This window comes from Drosophila melanogaster, chromosome 2L, assembly GCF_000001215.4.
Source record: "Drosophila melanogaster chromosome 2L".
Taxonomy (NCBI): Eukaryota; Metazoa; Arthropoda; class Insecta; order Diptera; family Drosophilidae; genus Drosophila; species Drosophila melanogaster.
The window spans coordinates 595,872-614,682 of NT_033779.5; the positions used below are offsets into that span (position 1 = coordinate 595,872).

The following is an 18,811-nucleotide window of genomic DNA, read 5'->3' on the forward strand; positions in this document are numbered from 1 at the left end:
ATGATAAATGCAACTCTGCAAACCACACCCACAATCACAAATGGAAATCCAGCCAGGAAAAGCAAATGAACCGAAAAGTCCTTACAATGTCACCTATGTGGGGGTGAAAAATGGGGATCACTTGGAGAAATAATTCCCAAGTAAGGTCCATCTTTACATACTAACTAAACTTAATTCTGCTAGGAGAATCATGGAAGACGAGGCGTTCCTGATAAATTATCAATCAACACTGACTACTAAATTGGGTGGTTTCGAAATATCTTTAAATAATAAGAAAGTATTTAAAGGGCACCCAAATCGCTCTGTGTACTAAGATGGACAAAGAGGAGGGGTCCAGGGAGGGAGGCTTACATAAATGCAGATGTTTTAGTGTGTGTTGGGGGTATATGTGTTCAACTGATTACGGGGGCGCACGGAAGAAGAGGGGCGGTCCTGTCACATGCCGTAAAAGGATGAAAGGATGACGGCTGATGACGTCGCATGTGGCCAAATGCTTTTAGAAATTATTGAATAATTAAGCAGGCCAAGGACCGCAGGACCAGGATATTTCTGGTCCTCTTTCCCCTCCGATTCTTAGTGGATCCTGCCGCCCAGTTTTCTCTGGGCTTCGCTATTTGCCTTTACACTGAACTTCTTACATGGCCAACAACTCCCGACGGGAAAACCGATGATGACGATGTTGTAAATGTAAAGGAAATATTGAGTTGAGAATGGAAAAAGAGGAGGAAGCTCTGGGAGTGCGCTTCTCGCTAAGCTCAAAAGATGTGACGCACTTTTTTCTATTATTTTCCTCACAGAATTTGTTCAACTTGTTTTTTCACATGAAACTTTTTGTTGCCTTTTCTACCTACTCTGACCTCTGACCTGAATTCTTTCCCCACTTGCTGTGCACTTTTTGTTTTAGTTCGCAGATTGAATTTTAAATAAAAAATTAAATTAACTTGTCTAAGTATTGTATTTGGCTGAGTACCACTACCCCTTCGATTGGCTGTGCGAAAAAGTTCAATTGGCAAAGGACTAAGCAAACATTGTGGAATAAAAGGTTTTTCTACTTTTCCATTTGAGCGCCGGAGAAAAAGCGGGAAAAACAATGTGGAAAAAACCATCATCATCTTCAACTTTTTCTTGGCTCCCTCCCGATGATGATGATTTTTATTTCGATTTTCTGTTGCCATTTCTCTTTGAACGCCCACGGCCACATTTTCCAGTTGTGCAAAATTAGAAAAGTTTTCCCTGCTCTCTCTCTTTCTCTCTCTCCCTTTCTCCATGATTGTTTCCCAGAAGCGGTAAAACCGGGAGAGATGGAAAATAGACGGGGGAGGGGCGTGTGCTTTGCGTATTTGTCTTGTTAAAAATTTAAGCGAATTTCCTCGAGAAGCCAAATCGAAATCAGCAGCAGAATCCGCACCAGAATCGGAATCAGATTCTTCGGATTCAGCAGCCAAATCCCGTGCTGAGGATTTGCGATTGAGGCTGAGTCGCCTGCTGCCGACATTGATATGGTAATGAAGCTTCGACATCGGAATCGGGCTCTAATCCCCGCCAGCAGCAGCAACCCCTGGATATGTCTCTATATGGTCACACCGGTTTTGCTCAGCAGTCAATTAAACGTTTAATCCAAATATCGTTTTATACGTCGCGCAGTTGATCCGGTCGAAGGTTTTTCAGCGGATCCCAGAGGTACACAAAGAGAAATAGTTTATGGGTAATCAAACCTCGAATATTCCAAATGTCCTGCCCTACCTACGGATCCCATTCGATTCCGTGGCTCACGACTTATGGGCGTTTTCACAACGAAGTTTTAATGTTCCTAATTTTATTTACAAATTTCTCATCAGCTCTCAGTTCTAACCCTTTTGGACATTTAGACTCTCAGTGTAGGAAATAGAAGCAATTTATGGCAATGGCAGTCGCATCAAGGGATCAGTCAGCTCAGGGATCAGGGATAAGTTTAATCTTGCGATATGCGTAAGCGTGCAAATTGCATCGATTACGCATGGCGGGGAGGAGAAAGAGACGGAAAGATCGGATCAGAAAGAGAGGGCTGGATGGGACAAAAGGTGCAATAAAACCGAGAACCCGTGCGGATGAATGAGATGCGATGGAAGGAGCGACCTGGGGCGTGAGGAGAAACCAAAATGGTCGACAAATGGATCGCCGAATTAAGCCAGAAAGAGATAGCGATTCGTCGGAAAGAGACAGAGGACAGCCATCAGGAGCAGCTGCTTTTTTCCACATGCACAAAGATCCTTGTTTTGGGCTCGTATTTGCGTAAACAAGGCCACACTTTGGTCAGGGCTGTTTGATATTGGGCTACGGGAGGGATTGTCGGGTTGTTTGATTTGCTTTGGGAAGATATTTTTGGATAATGCTTCAATTCAGGGCTCCATAGAATAGGACAGTATAATAAAACCAAGTGCGAAATCAATTGACAGATATCCTCCAAACAAGTTCTGGTTGGAAGCCTTAAGCCTTAGGCTATTGCTTTGTGCGGAAAGTCTGATGGCTTAATTATTTGGTATTTAAATATTGTCCGGGGAATAAAATGATTCAGTAAATAGTATCTAGACATTTGTAAACCTATCTATTTAATATAATATATAAATCCTAGTAGATCAAATACAATTAACACGATCTTACGACTTATAATTGAGTAATATATCTTTAGATGCAAATTTTGTATCCATAATTCTTTCCAAAACTCAACTGAAAAGCAACTCTCCCTTTCTTTCTGTTTCTAGGCTGTCATAATTGTTCATTTTGATTTGATGCGTAATTAAAAATTTAAATTGTGTGTCCTCAGGAAATTTTAGGGGCGAGTGGGTGGAAAAAAAATGAAAACGCGGTGAAAGGCCAGTCAAATATTTGTCAAGTGGAAATGGCAGGGAAAACATCCTGAACGAAGGAGGTGAAAAAGGGATCCCGGTTGAAGGCAATCCCATTTGCAAGAACTTTGCTCTTTACCGAACATTACTTCAACTCAATTAATTAGCCAAGTTTTCTTTGCAGACCTTTCACCATTCTCCTGCTTCTTTGGGCTTTTTGGTTGCCCTAACTCTTTCTTGGTAAATCTCGCAAATCAAAATATGGCCTCAGATTCGACTGCGGGCCAAACTCCGGCTCGATGTATGCGTCACCTCAGACAAAGCCAAACAAATTGGCAAACAAACAAATCGCGAAAGAGAAATAGAATCAGACAAATGTTAGGATTGCAAAGGTGGGAAAAGGGATATATAGGCCGCAGGATTGGAGAGCACGAAAAGAAAAAATAGCACAGAAACAACCAAATACTTATGGTTCATATAAAAGATTTTCCATCAAAGGATGCCTTAGGTTGCATTCTTATATGTTTATGCGTATTTTTTATTTATTCAATATGTTATATTTTTATTCATAAATTGGCATTAAACTAGGCGATTTTGGGGCTTGCTACAGATTGTTTTCTTCAGTGTATGAGCAGCTCCTCTGAAGGCTCTTTTTGCAGCGTGTGTGGCGTGTTTGTTTTACTCTGAGTTGCTCCGGCCTGTCGTCTTTTCTCGTCGCATTCCCTGTTTCCTTGTTATCCCCGTGTTCTATTGGTATTTGCCATGTTGTCTCGGGCATAAAAAACTAAGCAAAACAAAACCGCCATCCAGGTTCTGGTCCTGTTTTTGAGGTCCTGTCTCTGGGCTCCTAACGATTTCGCTGATCGTTTTCCCGGTCGCTTTTCAATTGACCGTTGCAAATCGCAACAAAGATCAGCCGGGATAAGCCCCGTTGTATGGCAAACAACACGAGAGAGAGACAAGACGATTCCCCACTCCACTTTCCATTTTCCTGCTCATTTTTTGTTTCGCTTTTTGTCCTTTTTTCGTCACGCTCCCCTCAGAAGAAAGAAATGCTTTCTCCGCCATACTATTCTCATTTTATGCCATTGTTTTTGAGCGGCGATTGGTGATGCGCATTTGATTGCTTCGATCCTCGGATTTCAGTACATCCCCCGAACCTGTTATCCCACTGTTCGTGTTTAAGTCCTTGGAAAATCGTTTTTTGCGCCTTTTCCATTTCCTCTTCGACTAATTGCGAGAGAAATCTGCTAAGTCCTTCGGACCAGGACTAGATTGAGATTTAGATTGAGGTTGAGATTTAGATTGATTTCAGCAGCAGCAGCAGCAGCAGAACCAGTTGCTGCATCTGAATAAAACGGGTGTGAAGTGGAGGGCCACTTGAAAAATCTCGTTATCCTGTCAGCAGCAGACTCCTTAGTCCGGGAAATGTGCCAGTCATTTATGAGTTTGCTTCTGGTTTGGGAATGTGGGGGAGAAGCAATGGGTGCCAAGTGCTTCGGCAGCTGTCCTTTTGCCTGCAGTTCGCATATCGCTTACAGTCGAAAAGCAGATGAAAAAGGGCAGCCAACGGTTCGGATTCCGATTCTGATTCTGTCACATGGAAAAAATCACTGGAAAAAATCAAGATGAAAACTTTGTTCTTTCACACGCCAATTTAACCTTCAATTTCAATAGATTTAATAAGAGCAGCAGCTCTGTCATCTAGTCTTATTTAATATTTTCCGCCTGCGACAAGACCGCGGAAGAAAAAAGCAGAGGGCATGGAAGAAGATCCGGAGCAGGCAACTCTTTTGTTGGGCTTAGCACTAGTCCAGGTCGCATTTATTTTCAGGCTGCGGGAAAGCACAACGCCCGAACCACTCAAACGCCTCGACGGGACTCAATTGTGTTTGAGATCAATTTGCAACTTAATTGAAATCCATTTAAAGTAATGAGAGTTACTAACTTGTCCTGCCCCGACCCTAAATCCTTTCGCTACCCTCCGCACTTCATTGTTTTCCCATCAGCACCGCTTTTGCTACCCTTTACGGTGGCCGCAGGCTTTATTTTGATCCCGTGCTCAAGAATTATAATCCCACGCTGCACAGTAGTGGCCGAGATACAGATACCTGTGGCGGCATCCTCCCATCTTCCGATTGTTCCGATAGTCCTGATTGTCTTGTTGTCCTGCGGCCACATATCTATTTGCGAGCCGTGCAAATGCAAATTGTCCCTAATGTAGCTCAAGTAAGTAGCAATCGCCCAGTTCCCCGCGGCGAGGATTCTCCTTGGAATTCGAATCGAGTAGCCGAAATGGAACTGGTTCCGAATGGAAGAATTATAAAAAATAATATGTAAAAATTAAACAAAAGTCATGGTACCGTAAAAATTACACCATTCTATAGTTTAGAAGCTTATTTCATTGCTGTTTTCAACTATATATACTATATATTATATTCTATTTGAGCATGATCCGCCATCCTGACCAACGTCGTCTATAAGTTTATGCTCTCCAAATCTGAAATTATTTCAATGTAAATTCGAATTTCCGAACTAGTTTACTGGCACCAGCACACGTAGGAACCACTCGAATTAAAATCTTTTTTTGGCTTCGATGCGCGCAAAAAATATGCAAAATAAATGCGGGCAAAAAATCGCTGGCCAAGTCCATTAAAAGGGAATAAGTGCGTGCAAATCCTGGCCGCAGGATGTTTTTCATATTATCAGAACGCATATTACTTCATCGGAAATGAAGAGCTTTCGTTCCCCCCGCTAGTTGCCAAAGTAAACATGTGTGAATTGCTCGGGAAAAGTGAGGGATGATGGGCGGGATGATGGCCATGATATCCATATCTGTATCCGTATCCATAACCATAACCACGCGCCTTTTTCGCTACACTAAAACCGCAATACAAACACACCCACACCCACTTAAGAGAACGGAAAAAAGAACGAGGGGCACAGGATATGTTGGATGGAATGTACTGTGCACCACATTCAAGTTGATCCCCTTGTAAATCTCTAAATTGTTTTATGAACATATTGGCCGGGAAGGTGTAAACCTAATTTTCCTTTATGAACCGGACGAGGCAGGTAAAGTGGAAGTGCATCCATACCCGGACTTTTTGTTCCGGCTCAGCAGGATGCACTCCATATCAATGTGCTCTTTGTTTGGCCGCCTCATTTAAATCGTACCGCTGGCCAATTTGCATTCGCACTACAGCCAAATTGATCCGCCCTAATCCCAGTTTTAGTTTTGGTTCCCGAACTTCTTCTTCGCTACTTCGAGCGACCGACCGATCGACCGAGATTTATAAGCGCGGGATTTGAATTTGCTAGAAAAACAAAACTCCTCTGCCTTTTCCTCAGGCTTTAGCCTTAGCCCTGGTTTGGCTATGTTTCTGGCTGGGATTGGCTTGGATCTGGATTTCGGTCCGATCCGGCTTGGCTTCTGCTCTGGCTTTAACTTTGCGCTTGCCCTTTGCCGGGAAGGTCTGAACCAGAGTTTTGAAGTCAGTCGGTTGACCGGAAAAGGCCTTCAAGGGGTTGGCCGCGAGGGCAGGGAAATATAAGGGTTTTATCATTTAAGAAATGAAGAGATTTTGTTGGAATAAGTAATTCTTCAAAAATGAATAAAATTTCATTTCATTAATTTGCGGCATAATTTCATAATTATTAATTATATAAATTTTGTAATATATTGTATTGATTTTTAAGACAATTTTTTTTAATATGTATCTATGAGATTCTAAGTTAGAAACAATAATTATTATATCTAAAAGTAACATGGTGGCGCCATCTGTTGTTCCCTGAAAGCCCCTGTACTTAATTTCCGGTAACAGTAATAAGACGCCATCTGGAGTTCGCGTTGTTTACAATCTGTACACACACTGGAATTAACAGCTGTTACAGTCCGATAGACGATTATTCACATCACAATCTTAAACTGCTTTTAAAAAGATATTATTTAAAATTATTTACAAAGAAAACAACCAATTGCCAAATCAAAATTATAATGAATCATTATTAAAGCGCTTCATATGAACCAAAATATATAATTCTGTGAAGCGGTCGCTAGATTTCAGTTTCTGGCCACATTTTGGATAATTTGGCAACACTGCAATCTTGTTATTGCTTATGCTGAGAAGTAAACAAAAGGCGACGAATGTTTGTATTTTCCTAATAAAAGCCAATGGAGGATTGGAAATCGGAGGAAATGGCAAGGAAAAGAAACAGGAATAGGAGCAAGCAGCGCAGACGAAGGCAGAAAAGTGAGGGAAAGCCGAAGCCACATACATCTCGAGATCAGTGGAGCAATGTGGCTCAAAGTAACAATAATAGTCATTAATAAGTTTTTTAATAGTGTTAACCATTTAAAATTCCCTGTTATTGTAGTATACCAAAGCCTTTTTGAATGGCACCACAATCATGTTATGAGTCTCTGCCCTGAGGTTAATCCGAATCTGGATCAGGACCTTGAGGATATTCCCAAGGAAACAGGAACGTTTCACTGCCTGGACTACGTGTACGAGAGTTCTTCCGAGGATGAGGAGATCGAACCCATTGACGAGGGCTATCTGAAGTTCCTCGAGGTGACCATTAAGCATCAGCAGGAACTCAGGGATCGAAGAACTGCCCAAACCACCGACTCTTTAGATTAGAATTTTGGTAAAATAGGTTTTTACGCAGATGAAAACTTACAGTTCATTTTTATCTGGTAATGACTTAAAAATGTATCTTACGTAAAATGTTATAATTTAAGCTCAAGTTTATAGGTTTGGTATTTAGTTTTGGTAAGCAGAAAATGTACCTTTTATAGGGGATATTTTTATATGTAGCACTTTGTCTTGAACGTATTAAGTATATAAGATGTTTTGATAACTTAATGTTCATACTTAGCCATTCTAACTGAATGCCTCAAAGGGCTAGAATCAAGACCTGCGTAGGACGAAAAAGCAACTGTACTTTAATTCCCGGAACTCTTCAAGCGGGAGACAAGTGTCTGATATTCTGCTTTTCTCACATGGTTCTCCACTAATGAAGTTGTGCGAAGTTGGCAGTTTTTTGGCCAAAGGAAACGCACATTAACCCGACCAAGACTAATGCGATGTCATTTATAATCGCGCTGGGAGAACCAGAAGAAAGCTTCAAATTGGGGCATGACTAAAAAGGGAGAGGGGCTTTTGGTAGGATGGAGGACCATTTGTGGGTCAGAGACAATGTCTGCTGCTCGTGTGGGCGTGGCAAGTTGGGCATTAGCCAACATTTTTCGGCACTTTTCAGCAGAAAACCTAATTAAGACGTCCGACTCTGAGTGGCAATGGATTTTCTTGGCTTACTTATATCCCCCATCCTCTCTCTCCTGACCAAGCTCCTCCGCCCCACGGAGCTCGTTTCCCACCTGCTCCTCATTCTCCACTGAAATCACGACTGGCGACGACAACTGCGAACGACCTTTCTAATGCCCGGCCACTGCATAAATCATGGCCCAAATGGCGGCCACCTGCAACCGGCAGCAATAGCAGTAAGCCAACAGCAACTGCAAGTGCACTGTAAGAAATCGCATTGCTCGATAGTCCTTTATGCTCACATTTAATTCTCATTACTTCAAAATATGAGTTTCTCCCAGTCCATTTATCTTCGGTGTTCAGAAAACCATTTGTTGTTACAAAATTCCCATTCGAATTCGTTCAGTGTAGCTAATAAGGCTTTGCTTGCATCGCGAACGGAAACGGCAACTAAAACTTAAGCTAAAACTAAAAGCTAGGATAGGATCTGGGGAATCACAGTTGGACATTCACCGAACGGGAGCAATAAAAGTTTAGTAAAATTAAAATTGAGATTTCAATAGAAAGTTAGGCTCCACCCACCGAAGAGAAGAGAATGATAAAATCGAATAGAACAAAAAATTCGTTTCCCTATGAAAGAAAGCCATTCCACTAGAGGCAATAACTTAATATCGGCAGTAACTAGTTAAAGTAGTCATGGAATCTTCTTCTAGATGCTACTTTAAATTATCATACTGCTATACTTGAAACATCCAAGAAGTCATAGAAGTGGAATCCCGTGGAGCAACCACAGAAGCCACAGAAGTTGCCGCCCAAAATGGCTGCCTTGAGGGCCAGGCCCAGAGAAAAAGCGAGAGAGTGTGAAGGAGAAGCCTCTAATTAAATGGGTGTACCTGTTGAATATGGCTAATAACCAAAAGAGGAGGAGAAACGAAGGCGGCAACATGAGGAGCTCATGCGAAAACAAACTGGGCAAAAGGGCTGTGGCCACCTGTTGCGGCCTCTCTGTCTTCGGTTTTTTCTCGTTTTCTCCCTCTTTTTTTTATCCGACGCCATGTTGCCTGTAGATTTGCATGATACTGCGATTGAACACCCCCAACTTCTCGGATTTTGCAAGACATCGCGGCATATGAATATTTTATGAGCTGGCAACCGGCTGTTTTGGAGGCCAACCGGCGACAGTCGGGGAGCATTTGAAGTGCCAGACAAATTGTTGCCTACAAATCAATTAAATTGCTAATCAACAGCGACAACAAACAAAACGGCAGCAGCAACAGCAGCAGCAACAACGGCAGCAGCATTTGTTGCAGCCACAGCAGCAACAAATCGTGTATTAGGCTCACAATTTAATGGAGCCGCATTCCAGCGGCAAAGTCCGCAGCCATTGTTGGTTCCCTATCGCCAAAGCGACCACAAGAAATGCATAAACATATTGCATATTTTTTCCCTATTTTTTGTTTTTCGGGCGCTGGGGAGATAAGTAAAGGGGCCAAACACAAAACAAAGCTGCCAGGCTCTTGGACGCAAACAAGTGCGCTGCATTTGGGCAGTTAGAAGGGGTTAAGAGAGAGGCAACAGGGGGTTAAATGCGGGGTTAATGGGGTGCCGGAGGGAGGAGGAACATACGGCCAGAAAAAGAACAAAACCAGCACGACCCGAAAAACTAAAGCTGTGCCACAGCAATAGCAACAGCAACAGAAACAGAAGCAACATGGAAACACCGCAGGCGGCATTTGACAAAAAGTAAACTAACCACATATGTATGGGCATGAATACATATATTGAAAAAGGGAGCTATGGAAGAAGCCAACGAGAATAGTGGATAGGGTAGGCTAAGGCTAAACTAGATGCCAAAAGAAAAAATGGGAGGGAATTCCGAATAGTAACAGGGAAAATAAGCTTAGGCATATGGCACCACCCACTGGCTGGGTTCTCATCGCCTCCAACGATACCCAAGTAGGCCGCTGTCGAAATTCATTTAATATCAGAACCCTGATTTCGATTCCTAATCCGATGCAGATTTAGACTCCGGCCGAGACTGGCCAGCAGTTTCAGGTTACCACGCATGTGGCTTTTTCAAGTCGTTCTCCATTTGTCGCCTGGCACTTTTCTAACTTGCTGTGGGAAAAGGAGTGGCGTGGCGCTGGAGGATGGGATTGGGACTGGGATTGCGGGGATACTCGAGAAGAGGGTTGAGAAGCGTGAGAGCCGACAACAAACTGCGCCTGCGCACGCGTTCAATTAGCTGCAAATTGCAAATCGTGCGGCGCATGCGCAACGTCCCGATGCGATGTCGCCACAAACGGCGGCAACATGTTGCTGCTGCTGCTGCTGCAACAGCGCACAGGAAGAAAATATGCGGCTCGATGCGATGGAGTAACTCTAAAAATAAGAAATCGAATGAAAGTTCTCAAAAGTATTGCTCTGATCTTTTGAACACTTTAATAAAATTAACAAAACTATAGAATTTTCATTGTACCGCATGCATTTTTTTAAGTGCACAAAAACGGACAGAGCAAGAGCAATACCAACGGCAACAGTTGCTAATGTGTTGTCAACAAAACTCATGTTGACAGCAGAATCGAAAATATTTCATTTCAAATTTGTGGTGCTGCAAGTTGCAGGTGTGGGAAAGAGAAAGGCTCCAGGGAGGTGTCGATGTCCACTGTTAATTGGGTGGATTGCTTGTTTTTAGGAGGGAGAGGGCGGTGGGTGGAGCTGTGGTTGGTGGTTACCTTTAGAGAGACACATCCTGTCGTCGGTTGCTACCTGCAACAATAACTCAATGGCCGCCACTGCGGGAGCATTTGCATGGAGGGAATCGAATTTCTTGGGGAAAGATTCGAATGTTACTGCTGAGTGAATGATAACTGACAGTTGAAACAGCCAGGCAGCAGCAGCAAGTAGCAGCAGCAACAATGCAGCAGCAACAAACATTGCAGTCACTGCGACAACATGTTGCTGCCACATCCTGAGGGAAGTCGTTGTTTTTGCGGCCTCCTCTCCCTGTTCCTCGGTTAAATGTCAATAAATATTGGCAATTCTCTGCCCCAGACGCTGTCATTGTCATGGTTGCTGTGGTCGCCCCGGCAGCAACAAGGCACTTGTAAAAATACATAATTAAATAGAGGTTTAAGTGGTTATTAAAAGAGGAACATGCTATGTGTTTAACCAAACAAGTCCTAACCAATCGTTGTTTTTTAATGGCAACCGGAATACTTATACATAACTAAAGATGTAAAAATCTAAATTTATTTTGTTCAGTGCAGCAGCTGCTTGGAATGCCTGCAATGATCTCGCGTTGTGGTTCGTTTCTGCCAATTCAGAATGCGCACATAAATTCTATCAAACAAGCAAATGGAAATATTAAGGAAATTTAGACATGCTATCCTAAAGAGCGAGGTGACTCCCCTCGGGTGCGGAAGTAGAGAGGACCTGCAGAGGATCCATGGGATTGGGGGGAGGCTGGAAAGTCAAAGCGACCGCCGCCAATTTAGAGGCGCGGCATTGGCAATCCGCGGCATTATACCAGGGAGTATTATGGCCAAGTCAAAGGCTAGACCGAGTGAGTGGTTGGCTGAAACCGAAACCAACCGCAGAGCCACATACATCATTTTCACACCAAAAAGCAATCGAGGGGAAAACCTCAAGGCGAGAATTATGAGCGACAACACACGGCAGCAACAAATGACTTTGCGAGTGAATTTGCAGCTAATAATTTACACAAAAGCATTTTTAATCATCCAAAGCGAGGCAGCTATGCAGCTCCTTCGCCTCGGCATCTCCCCAATAAATTGCCAACGTGCCAGCGACAAAGTAATCAATCAGCGCGGTCAATAGCCAATGATCCCGCTGCGAAGGATCGTGGATGTGGCAAGGGGAATCTGTAGGATCGGAGGATGATGCATTTCGGAGCAGCGAGCGAGCACTTGGCTGGCATTGTGTCAGTCACAGCAGCCACATCAGCAACTGCAATGGGAATGCGATGCAATGCCAGATCATTGATAATGATCAGCGGCATCGACATCGGCAGCTCCGGCTGAGGAAACACATCTAGAGTGCAACCTCCTCCAAATGAGAAAATGAGAAAATCAACTCCGCAGCTCAAAGTATGCGTAATGGCCCCAGGGAGCTTCGGAGCCCCGAAGATGCTCTATTCTCAATTCTCAGTTTTTCCTCCGGTGGGGGAACAACTGGCAGCGGTTGTTTGCCTTTTGCCTAGATTCCGCGCCGGCGAATCCGCGATGAGAAAATGCGTCATAAATGCGTAAACCCGGCGACAGCAGTCACCGAAAGAGTTTGTCAGTGATGGGCCATTGAGTAATGGAAAAAAAACTGAAATAAACTCGGTTATTTTGACTACATTTCAATGTAGGAATTTTCCTATATAATTGTTTTTACGTTGGGCGCCATATATTTTGATTGTTCATAAACGATCACGATCACATGATACTTCCATCTCTAGGATTCCTCAGTCGCCTTGGCAGTCTTCATCATATTTAATGGTTGTGTGATAATATGCCACGTTGCTGCTGCCGTGGATGTTGATGTGGATGTGGATGCCACTGGTGGTGGCTTTTGCTACTTGCTTCTTGCTTCTTGCTTGGCCATAAAGAGTCCGAAGTTGCAGTTGCGCAAATGCAACGCAAAACTCAATTAAAGAACGCATTGCAGTCATGATACTCCCGGAGATTCTGTTCTGCTGTCCCTCCTTCAGTGGCGATGCGATGATCATTGGATCCGCGCGATGCGATGCGATGATGATGAACAACTGACATTGAAGTGCCAGATCGACAACTGAACGAAGCCATGCTCATAAATATGGTTGCCCCATGCCCATACCCATACCCATAGCCATACTATGGGTATAGCCATATGCCCACACTCCATTGCCATTCCCGTTCCCATCTGAGGCCATCTCCTCCATGGCCTGGCTGTCGTCTACAAGTTGGTTATTAGTCGAACGGAATGTTGGCGATGCGCGTTAATTAACTCATCAATTTTTTTTTTCGCAGTCCCCTTCGCTTTTTCGCCACCCGAGTGTCTGATGGATGCATTTACTCCTACTTAGCATTGTCCGAGGGTAAAAGGATCTCTAGCGAGTGGTCGTCGTTCTCGTTCTGGTTCTGGTTCCATTGTGCGAGGGCTTATCTTCAGTTGACACAAAGCTCCCGGCAATCCAATCAGCTCGTGTGAGGTGGCATTTTCGTATTTTTTCATTCCATTTTTTTCCCGCCTGTCAGGGAGGCCTCTTGTTTCGAGGGAAATTAAGTACCTACTAGAATGTAGTTGAAAATGTCTTTAATAATGACAGCAACTATGTGTGGAACTTGAAAAGCGCGTAAGCATCATCGGCTGCGGGAACACGTTCGTGCTGCTCTGCCTCCTGGTCGCTGCCCCTCTTGGTCGTGTGTGCAATAATCTGGAACGTCATTTTTATTGCTGCCACTCGCATTGGGGCATTCCAGCCTTCACTATGTAGGTATCCCACTCCTTTGGCTCCCAGCTCTCCAGCTTCTCAGCCTGCTCGTTGTCATCTTAAGCAATCATCTCATAATCGGCAGTGGCAGTAGTCGAGGCCTCCAACCTGAGGCTGAGCTTTTGTGATGTGCGCTCCAGCTTCTCCAGGCATCCCTGACATCTCTACACTGAGATCTAATTATCATACATAGTTAATAAATAACGAAATGGTATTTGTGAGTACTCATACGTTATGAGTACGTAGGGAAGTCTGTTCGATCCTATCTCATAGCCATCACACTTTTTATCTTGCCAGATTATATTTTTCTCTCAGTGCATACGATTCCCTGTCAGCAAATCCCCTCCAGAGTTTCCCGATCTGACACATCTGCAGCGGAGATGTGTGTGCCTCAAAGAGCTCCGGACTGATATAAATCTAAGAAGAGCGGATCTGGAGCGCGCTTTTTTGATTGATTGCTGCGAGTACTTTTTGTCGCTCCTGTTTTTGGTGTTAATAATAATTATTATCGGAGATGTTAGATGGATCGAATTCAATGTCGAGCAGCAGGGCGGAAGCGACTACTGTTAGTCCCTGGAGAAAACGTGAGAATTCTCGATGGAGCCGTTGTCACTCCCGATTGCGTCTTGCCGGCGGGACTTCTCTTTGCCAATCCCAAACTTTGCACGTGCTGAGAAATGGCTTTGAAATTGAACAAAATCAGATGAAATTTCTATTTCAGTTCGAAAGAAATAAGTATTGCCTGTTTTTATTATGGATTCTACAACCTATACTCACATGTTATTTGTTTTAAGAAAGTCCTTATGATCGTAAAGGGAATACCTTGCTGTTGCGTATGGGCAAGGCTGAATGCATCATTGATTGTTCTTGAGAGTGGGAAAGAGATAGACGGCAACATTGACGTGTGTGGCATGTGGGCAAATTTGTTGTTGCCGCTGGAGATGTTGCTAGTCGCTGCGGTTGCAATGCTGCCGTTGTCATTGGCCGAGGAAACAATGCGGCGGCGCTGCAATTTAAATAAGTGCCCGGCAACAGAGAACATTGAACATAATTGCCTTTTACTTTGTTTCGTTTTGCCTTGTTTGGTTGGTTTTTTTTTTCACTCTGTTTGGTTTCTAGCGCTCTCGTCGCCTCATTTCCTTTCCAACACGAAGGTCAGCGGCCACAAAAGCAGTTGCAGCGGTCACTTGCAACCAGCGACATCGGCAACATTGGCAACATCGCCAACAACGGCCAAGTCGGCCACGTCGGCGGTACGGCAGCAACACCAGCAACTACCGCCTTTGGGGCAGCCGCTTACAAGCGCTGCGAATTCCGCTCACTGTCGCCATAATTGTTCGCTCCTTTAACCCCTTCTTGCCCCCTTTTTTGGCTGCGACATGTTACAGGCAATTGATTGCTGCCGCCGCCGTCTGGTTAATGAGCCCGGAGGAGCTTAGGGGTAGTTGAGGGGAGCCCAGGAAAGTCGCGGGCCGGAGCATCTGCGGCATGTGAGGTGTCTAAATTAGCTGGGAACGCGTTTTCGGCTGTCGCCAGCAATCAAAAGCGGAATATCCGCGTCCCCTTGTAATTAGGGGAGAGCAGATACCAAAGAATCCGAGCGGCAGCTTTAGTTTCAGAAGAAACAAAAAAATTAAGAACGTACACCTCTGTACATATATAGAAAACAAATTCTACAATAGATTAAAGCAGGGAATTCTTAATTTAAATAAAATAATATGACGATTTCCCTTTAGCCATTCTCAACGCCTACTAAATTGAGCCAGTTCCTAATTGGCCATCTTATGACCGAAATTAGTTCTAATTTCGCACTACTCTGCAGGCATAAACGACTCTGCAGAAGCAGCTACAGTAGCTGCGAGGCAACTCAAACATTTGTCAGCAACTTTGACTCCAAATCGGCATCGGAGTTGCAGTCGCGGATTCCAGGTCTGTTGCAAATAATAAAAATCGGTAGCAATTGCAATTGTTGCTGGGCACAAAGGGAAGCAAAGCGGTGGACTTGCGGATCCAAATCCGAGGCCGTGGCCATGGTGGTGCGGTGGTGCAACATGTTGATCACTGATATCGTCTGCACGACTCGCAGACAGGGCAACAGGTAGAACCGAGGGTCCATCTCTCTGCGGCAGCCTCTCCCGATTTCTTCTTATTTCTGGGCTTTTTCTGTTGGTTTTTGTTGATCTGGCAACTTCATTATTTGACAGCGCACGACTTTGATATGAAACCGAGAAACTGCAACCGAGTAGGAGTAGGATCATCGGGTGGTGGTGCCGGAGCAGGAGCAGGAGCAGAATACTTTCAAATGTATGAAAAAGCGAGGAACAGCAGACTCAGCGACAACTTTTTTTGGCCACAAACGGAATATTGTTGTAATCAATTTTACAAGTTTTTATTTATGGTAACATTGCGCCGCATGTGGCAACTGTTTTTGGATTTAAAAGTCTGCACAGTGAGTTGCAATTGTCTTCGTTACTCCTCTGCTGTTAGGTGTCCTTGAGAGACAGATAAAATAGGAGCCAAATTATTCGATCTTATAAAGTGAAGGCAAGGGAATACAAATTTTGTTGTCAGCTAATTTGTCTTAAGCTCAAACTATGCGATATTTGTTTTTTTGGAAACAACCAAACAAGCCAACGAACTCCAAATGATTTTATTTTCCGTTTATCTCTACCACTTTATTTCTCACTGTGTCCGGACTTTTGGCCGTGTTCCAATGGACCAGTGGACCAACTGACACCTAGACACATTTTTCTCTGGCACAAATCAAAAGGCAACCATTTTCACTTTCAATTACAGCAATTAAAGCGAGCAATGATAATAACTTATTTAAGCAGCAGGAGAAGGAGGAGGGCAGCCGTCGAGGATCGTGGATCGCGGATCGCGGATCGCAGATCGTCGCCAAAAGCGGACACGCAGACGCATCGCAAAAGTAAAACAACAAGGATGGAAGAAAAACTAGTTCAGTCTTAAAACAGGTCCCCCTCTCGGATCGACCTTGTTTTCACCCCCCTTGGTGCTCCTCTGAGTCGCGGCATGCGCAAATTGAATTTTCGAGAACTATGCAACACTCATACGCCCCGTGGGTCCGCTGACCCCCTTTGAGCCTCCTGTCCGCCACTGCAATTGCGGAATAAACGTTTTTTAATTGAATTCGAATTCTGGGGCCATCGCCACCGCCCTCTCCCATCCTCCTGAGGGGATCCCCTTGCTCCTGTTGCCTGGCTTGTTGTCCTCGGATCGCTGTTGTCGTCGCTCGGTTTGAAGTCATCGCTACAGTTGGAGTTGCAGTCGCCATCGCCCAGTGGCTCACTTACAACTTGGCCCCGCTGGCCATCCTTTTTGAAGCCTCCTGTTCTGCTCGTTTGTGTCTCAATGATCTAACTGCGAAGAGTACATTAGCTACACAAACCGAAAAGTGGCTAGAGACCCCAGAAAAGTTGGTAATTAATAAATGTAATCAGAAATGTTCAGTGCTAAAAATGATGCAGTCATGGCAGTCATAGATATATATATTTTACATATTACCAAAAAATTACAATACTAAAAAAAAAACATCAATTTTAAGTGTAAAATTATAAAGATAATTTTTTTTAAGTCTTAGCTTACCTTTTTACGTACCAGTAAAAGTCAACAACTCAAATTTAGAGCATTTTATTATCGTTATGTATTTCTTCATTTGATCAGTTCTGTTTTTTGTTTCTTTAAGTTTGCTGTGTTTTTTATTGTTAATTTATAGATTTTTTGTGTGGTGGCTGCTGTTGTTGCTCGAAAGAAATGCCTTTGACTTGGTTTCGTTGTCATTAAAACGCGCGATGGGACACCGACTTGTTGTTGCATTTAATGTTTTTGTTGGGCGATCTTCGATCGTTGATGGTTGGCTCTTCCTCCTTCCCACTAGCGTGGTTGATTTTAGTCGTTCGTCTTTTAAATATAAATAACGATAAATCAAAGGTCGGCGGTGCAGCAAGCAAAGCCCAGCCCAACGATCGCTTCGTGGGATCTGTTCTGGCCTGTAGCTCTGATTTCCGACTTGGCCAGAATTGGTTAAGCCTTTAATTGCGTCGAAGAATCCATCCAAAGTAATTTCAATTAAAAAGAAAGCCTGCCACCCACCAACATGTGGCACCAGAAGGAAACAACCTCCAACTTTAAATTGAGATTGAGAAATACCAGTTTAGTACCAAGTCAAGTTGGTTGAAATAGCAACAACATTTTTTTTTGTATAATCTATGATCAGGGAACGTTTTTTTCGGTAGTTTTTTTTTTTGGTATGATGCAAACTGAACACTAAGTAAATTATTTTTATCCCGTGAGTTTAAAACACCTAACAGCAGCATCTAACGTATTGTTGAGCTCTGCTCCTTCAATTCTTGAGGGGGCCATGGGAACCTGGTGTAGAGGTTATCCGGCTGGGCCGAGGTTTTACGAGGCCATTGTGGGTTTAATTAATTACTCCCAGTTACCGATTGCCGCTGGCTTTCTTTCTCTAATGTCTGCAACTCCATTTGCTTGCCTTATGCTGGATTCTGTAATGTAGATATTTCATTTGCCATTTGAGACTGACTTAAGCTGACTCTGACGACGTCATCAGGCCGCCTCCAAATGCGTTTTAAGGTGGGCTGCCCGAACCCGCCAACTCTGCAACTCCATAACTCCGGTCGCCTTTGCTGGCTGCACTTAATCTCGACCGATCGTCAACGTTCCATCAGCATCATTGGCATCAGTTTACCAGTAGAGTAGCTTCTCCTCCCCGAGATTGTATCTCATCAAAGGCGCACGTTTTCGAAATTACCGTACTAAGTGGGCGTCTAACTGTGCCACAGTCGAGGTCCCAGTGAAAAATCCATGGCCTAAGCCTGTTTCCCCAGACTTTTCCAGTGTTTCCAGTGTGCGTTGTTTACCCTTCGACCTCCCACTTCGTCCCCCTTCATGATCACCCCTTGATCACTCGCTCAGTCATATTTCAAGCGCTTTTTCAAATTTTCCACGCTTGCTTTATGCAATTTCTCTCCGCCCGACAGAATTTTCCATTAACACTTGCCAGCTTGGAAACTTAAGAATTTCGAGCGAAATTCCTCAGGGTCTGCACAAAAATCGGAAAAAATCTAGGAACAATTTTGGGATTATTCTTGTCATTGAAACGGGGTATTGGTGTATAATTTAGCTAAAAATATCGTTAATAATCGCTATTTATTAATGAATGAGCAATGGGAATCCTGGTTTTTTAATACTTTTAA

The 18,811-nt window shown here is 43.8% G+C and overlaps 1 protein-coding gene and 2 long non-coding RNA genes across 4 annotated transcripts; 2 read left to right on the forward strand and 1 right to left on the reverse strand.

Moving 5' to 3' along the window:
* The first annotated feature begins 6,941 nt into the window (after window positions 1-6,941).
* Window positions 6,942-8,559, forward strand: CG13689 (uncharacterized protein). 2 transcript variants are annotated; one of them, NM_001272910.1, is made up of 2 exons: window positions 6,942-7,078; window positions 7,203-8,559. In NM_001272910.1, the coding sequence occupies exons 1-2, from the start codon at window positions 7,000-7,002 to the stop codon at window positions 7,466-7,468; spliced, it is 345 nt and encodes a 114-aa protein (NP_001259839.1). In that variant the 5' UTR covers window positions 6,942-6,999; the 3' UTR covers window positions 7,469-8,559. The 2 variants fall into 2 exon arrangements, with proteins under 2 accessions (NP_001259839.1, NP_608538.2); NM_134694.2 differs by having other exon boundaries at window positions 6,942-7,135; window positions 7,203-7,691.
* A 1,483-nt stretch (window positions 8,560-10,042) lies between these two features.
* Window positions 10,043-10,541, forward strand: lncRNA:CR43648 (long non-coding RNA:CR43648). The gene has a single exon (NR_124003.1). It is a non-coding gene; the product is annotated as a long non-coding RNA:CR43648 (long non-coding RNA).
* Window positions 10,542-12,468: 1,927 nt separating this feature from the next.
* lncRNA:CR43649 (long non-coding RNA:CR43649) lies at window positions 12,469-13,263 on the reverse strand. The gene has a single exon (NR_073683.1). It is a non-coding gene; the product is annotated as a long non-coding RNA:CR43649 (long non-coding RNA).
* Between the last annotated feature and the right edge of the window lie 5,548 nt (window positions 13,264-18,811).

Bases quoted from the DNA above. Each gene is read 5' to 3' on its own strand.
- CG13689 (NM_134694.2), top strand. From the start codon at position 7,000: ATGGAGGATTGGAAATCGGAGGAAATGGCAAGGAAAAGAAACAGGAAT. The intron at 7,136-7,202 runs GTAACAATAATA...CTGTTATTGTAG, and splicing joins GTGGAGCAATGTGGCTCAAA to TATACCAAAGCCTTTTTGAA.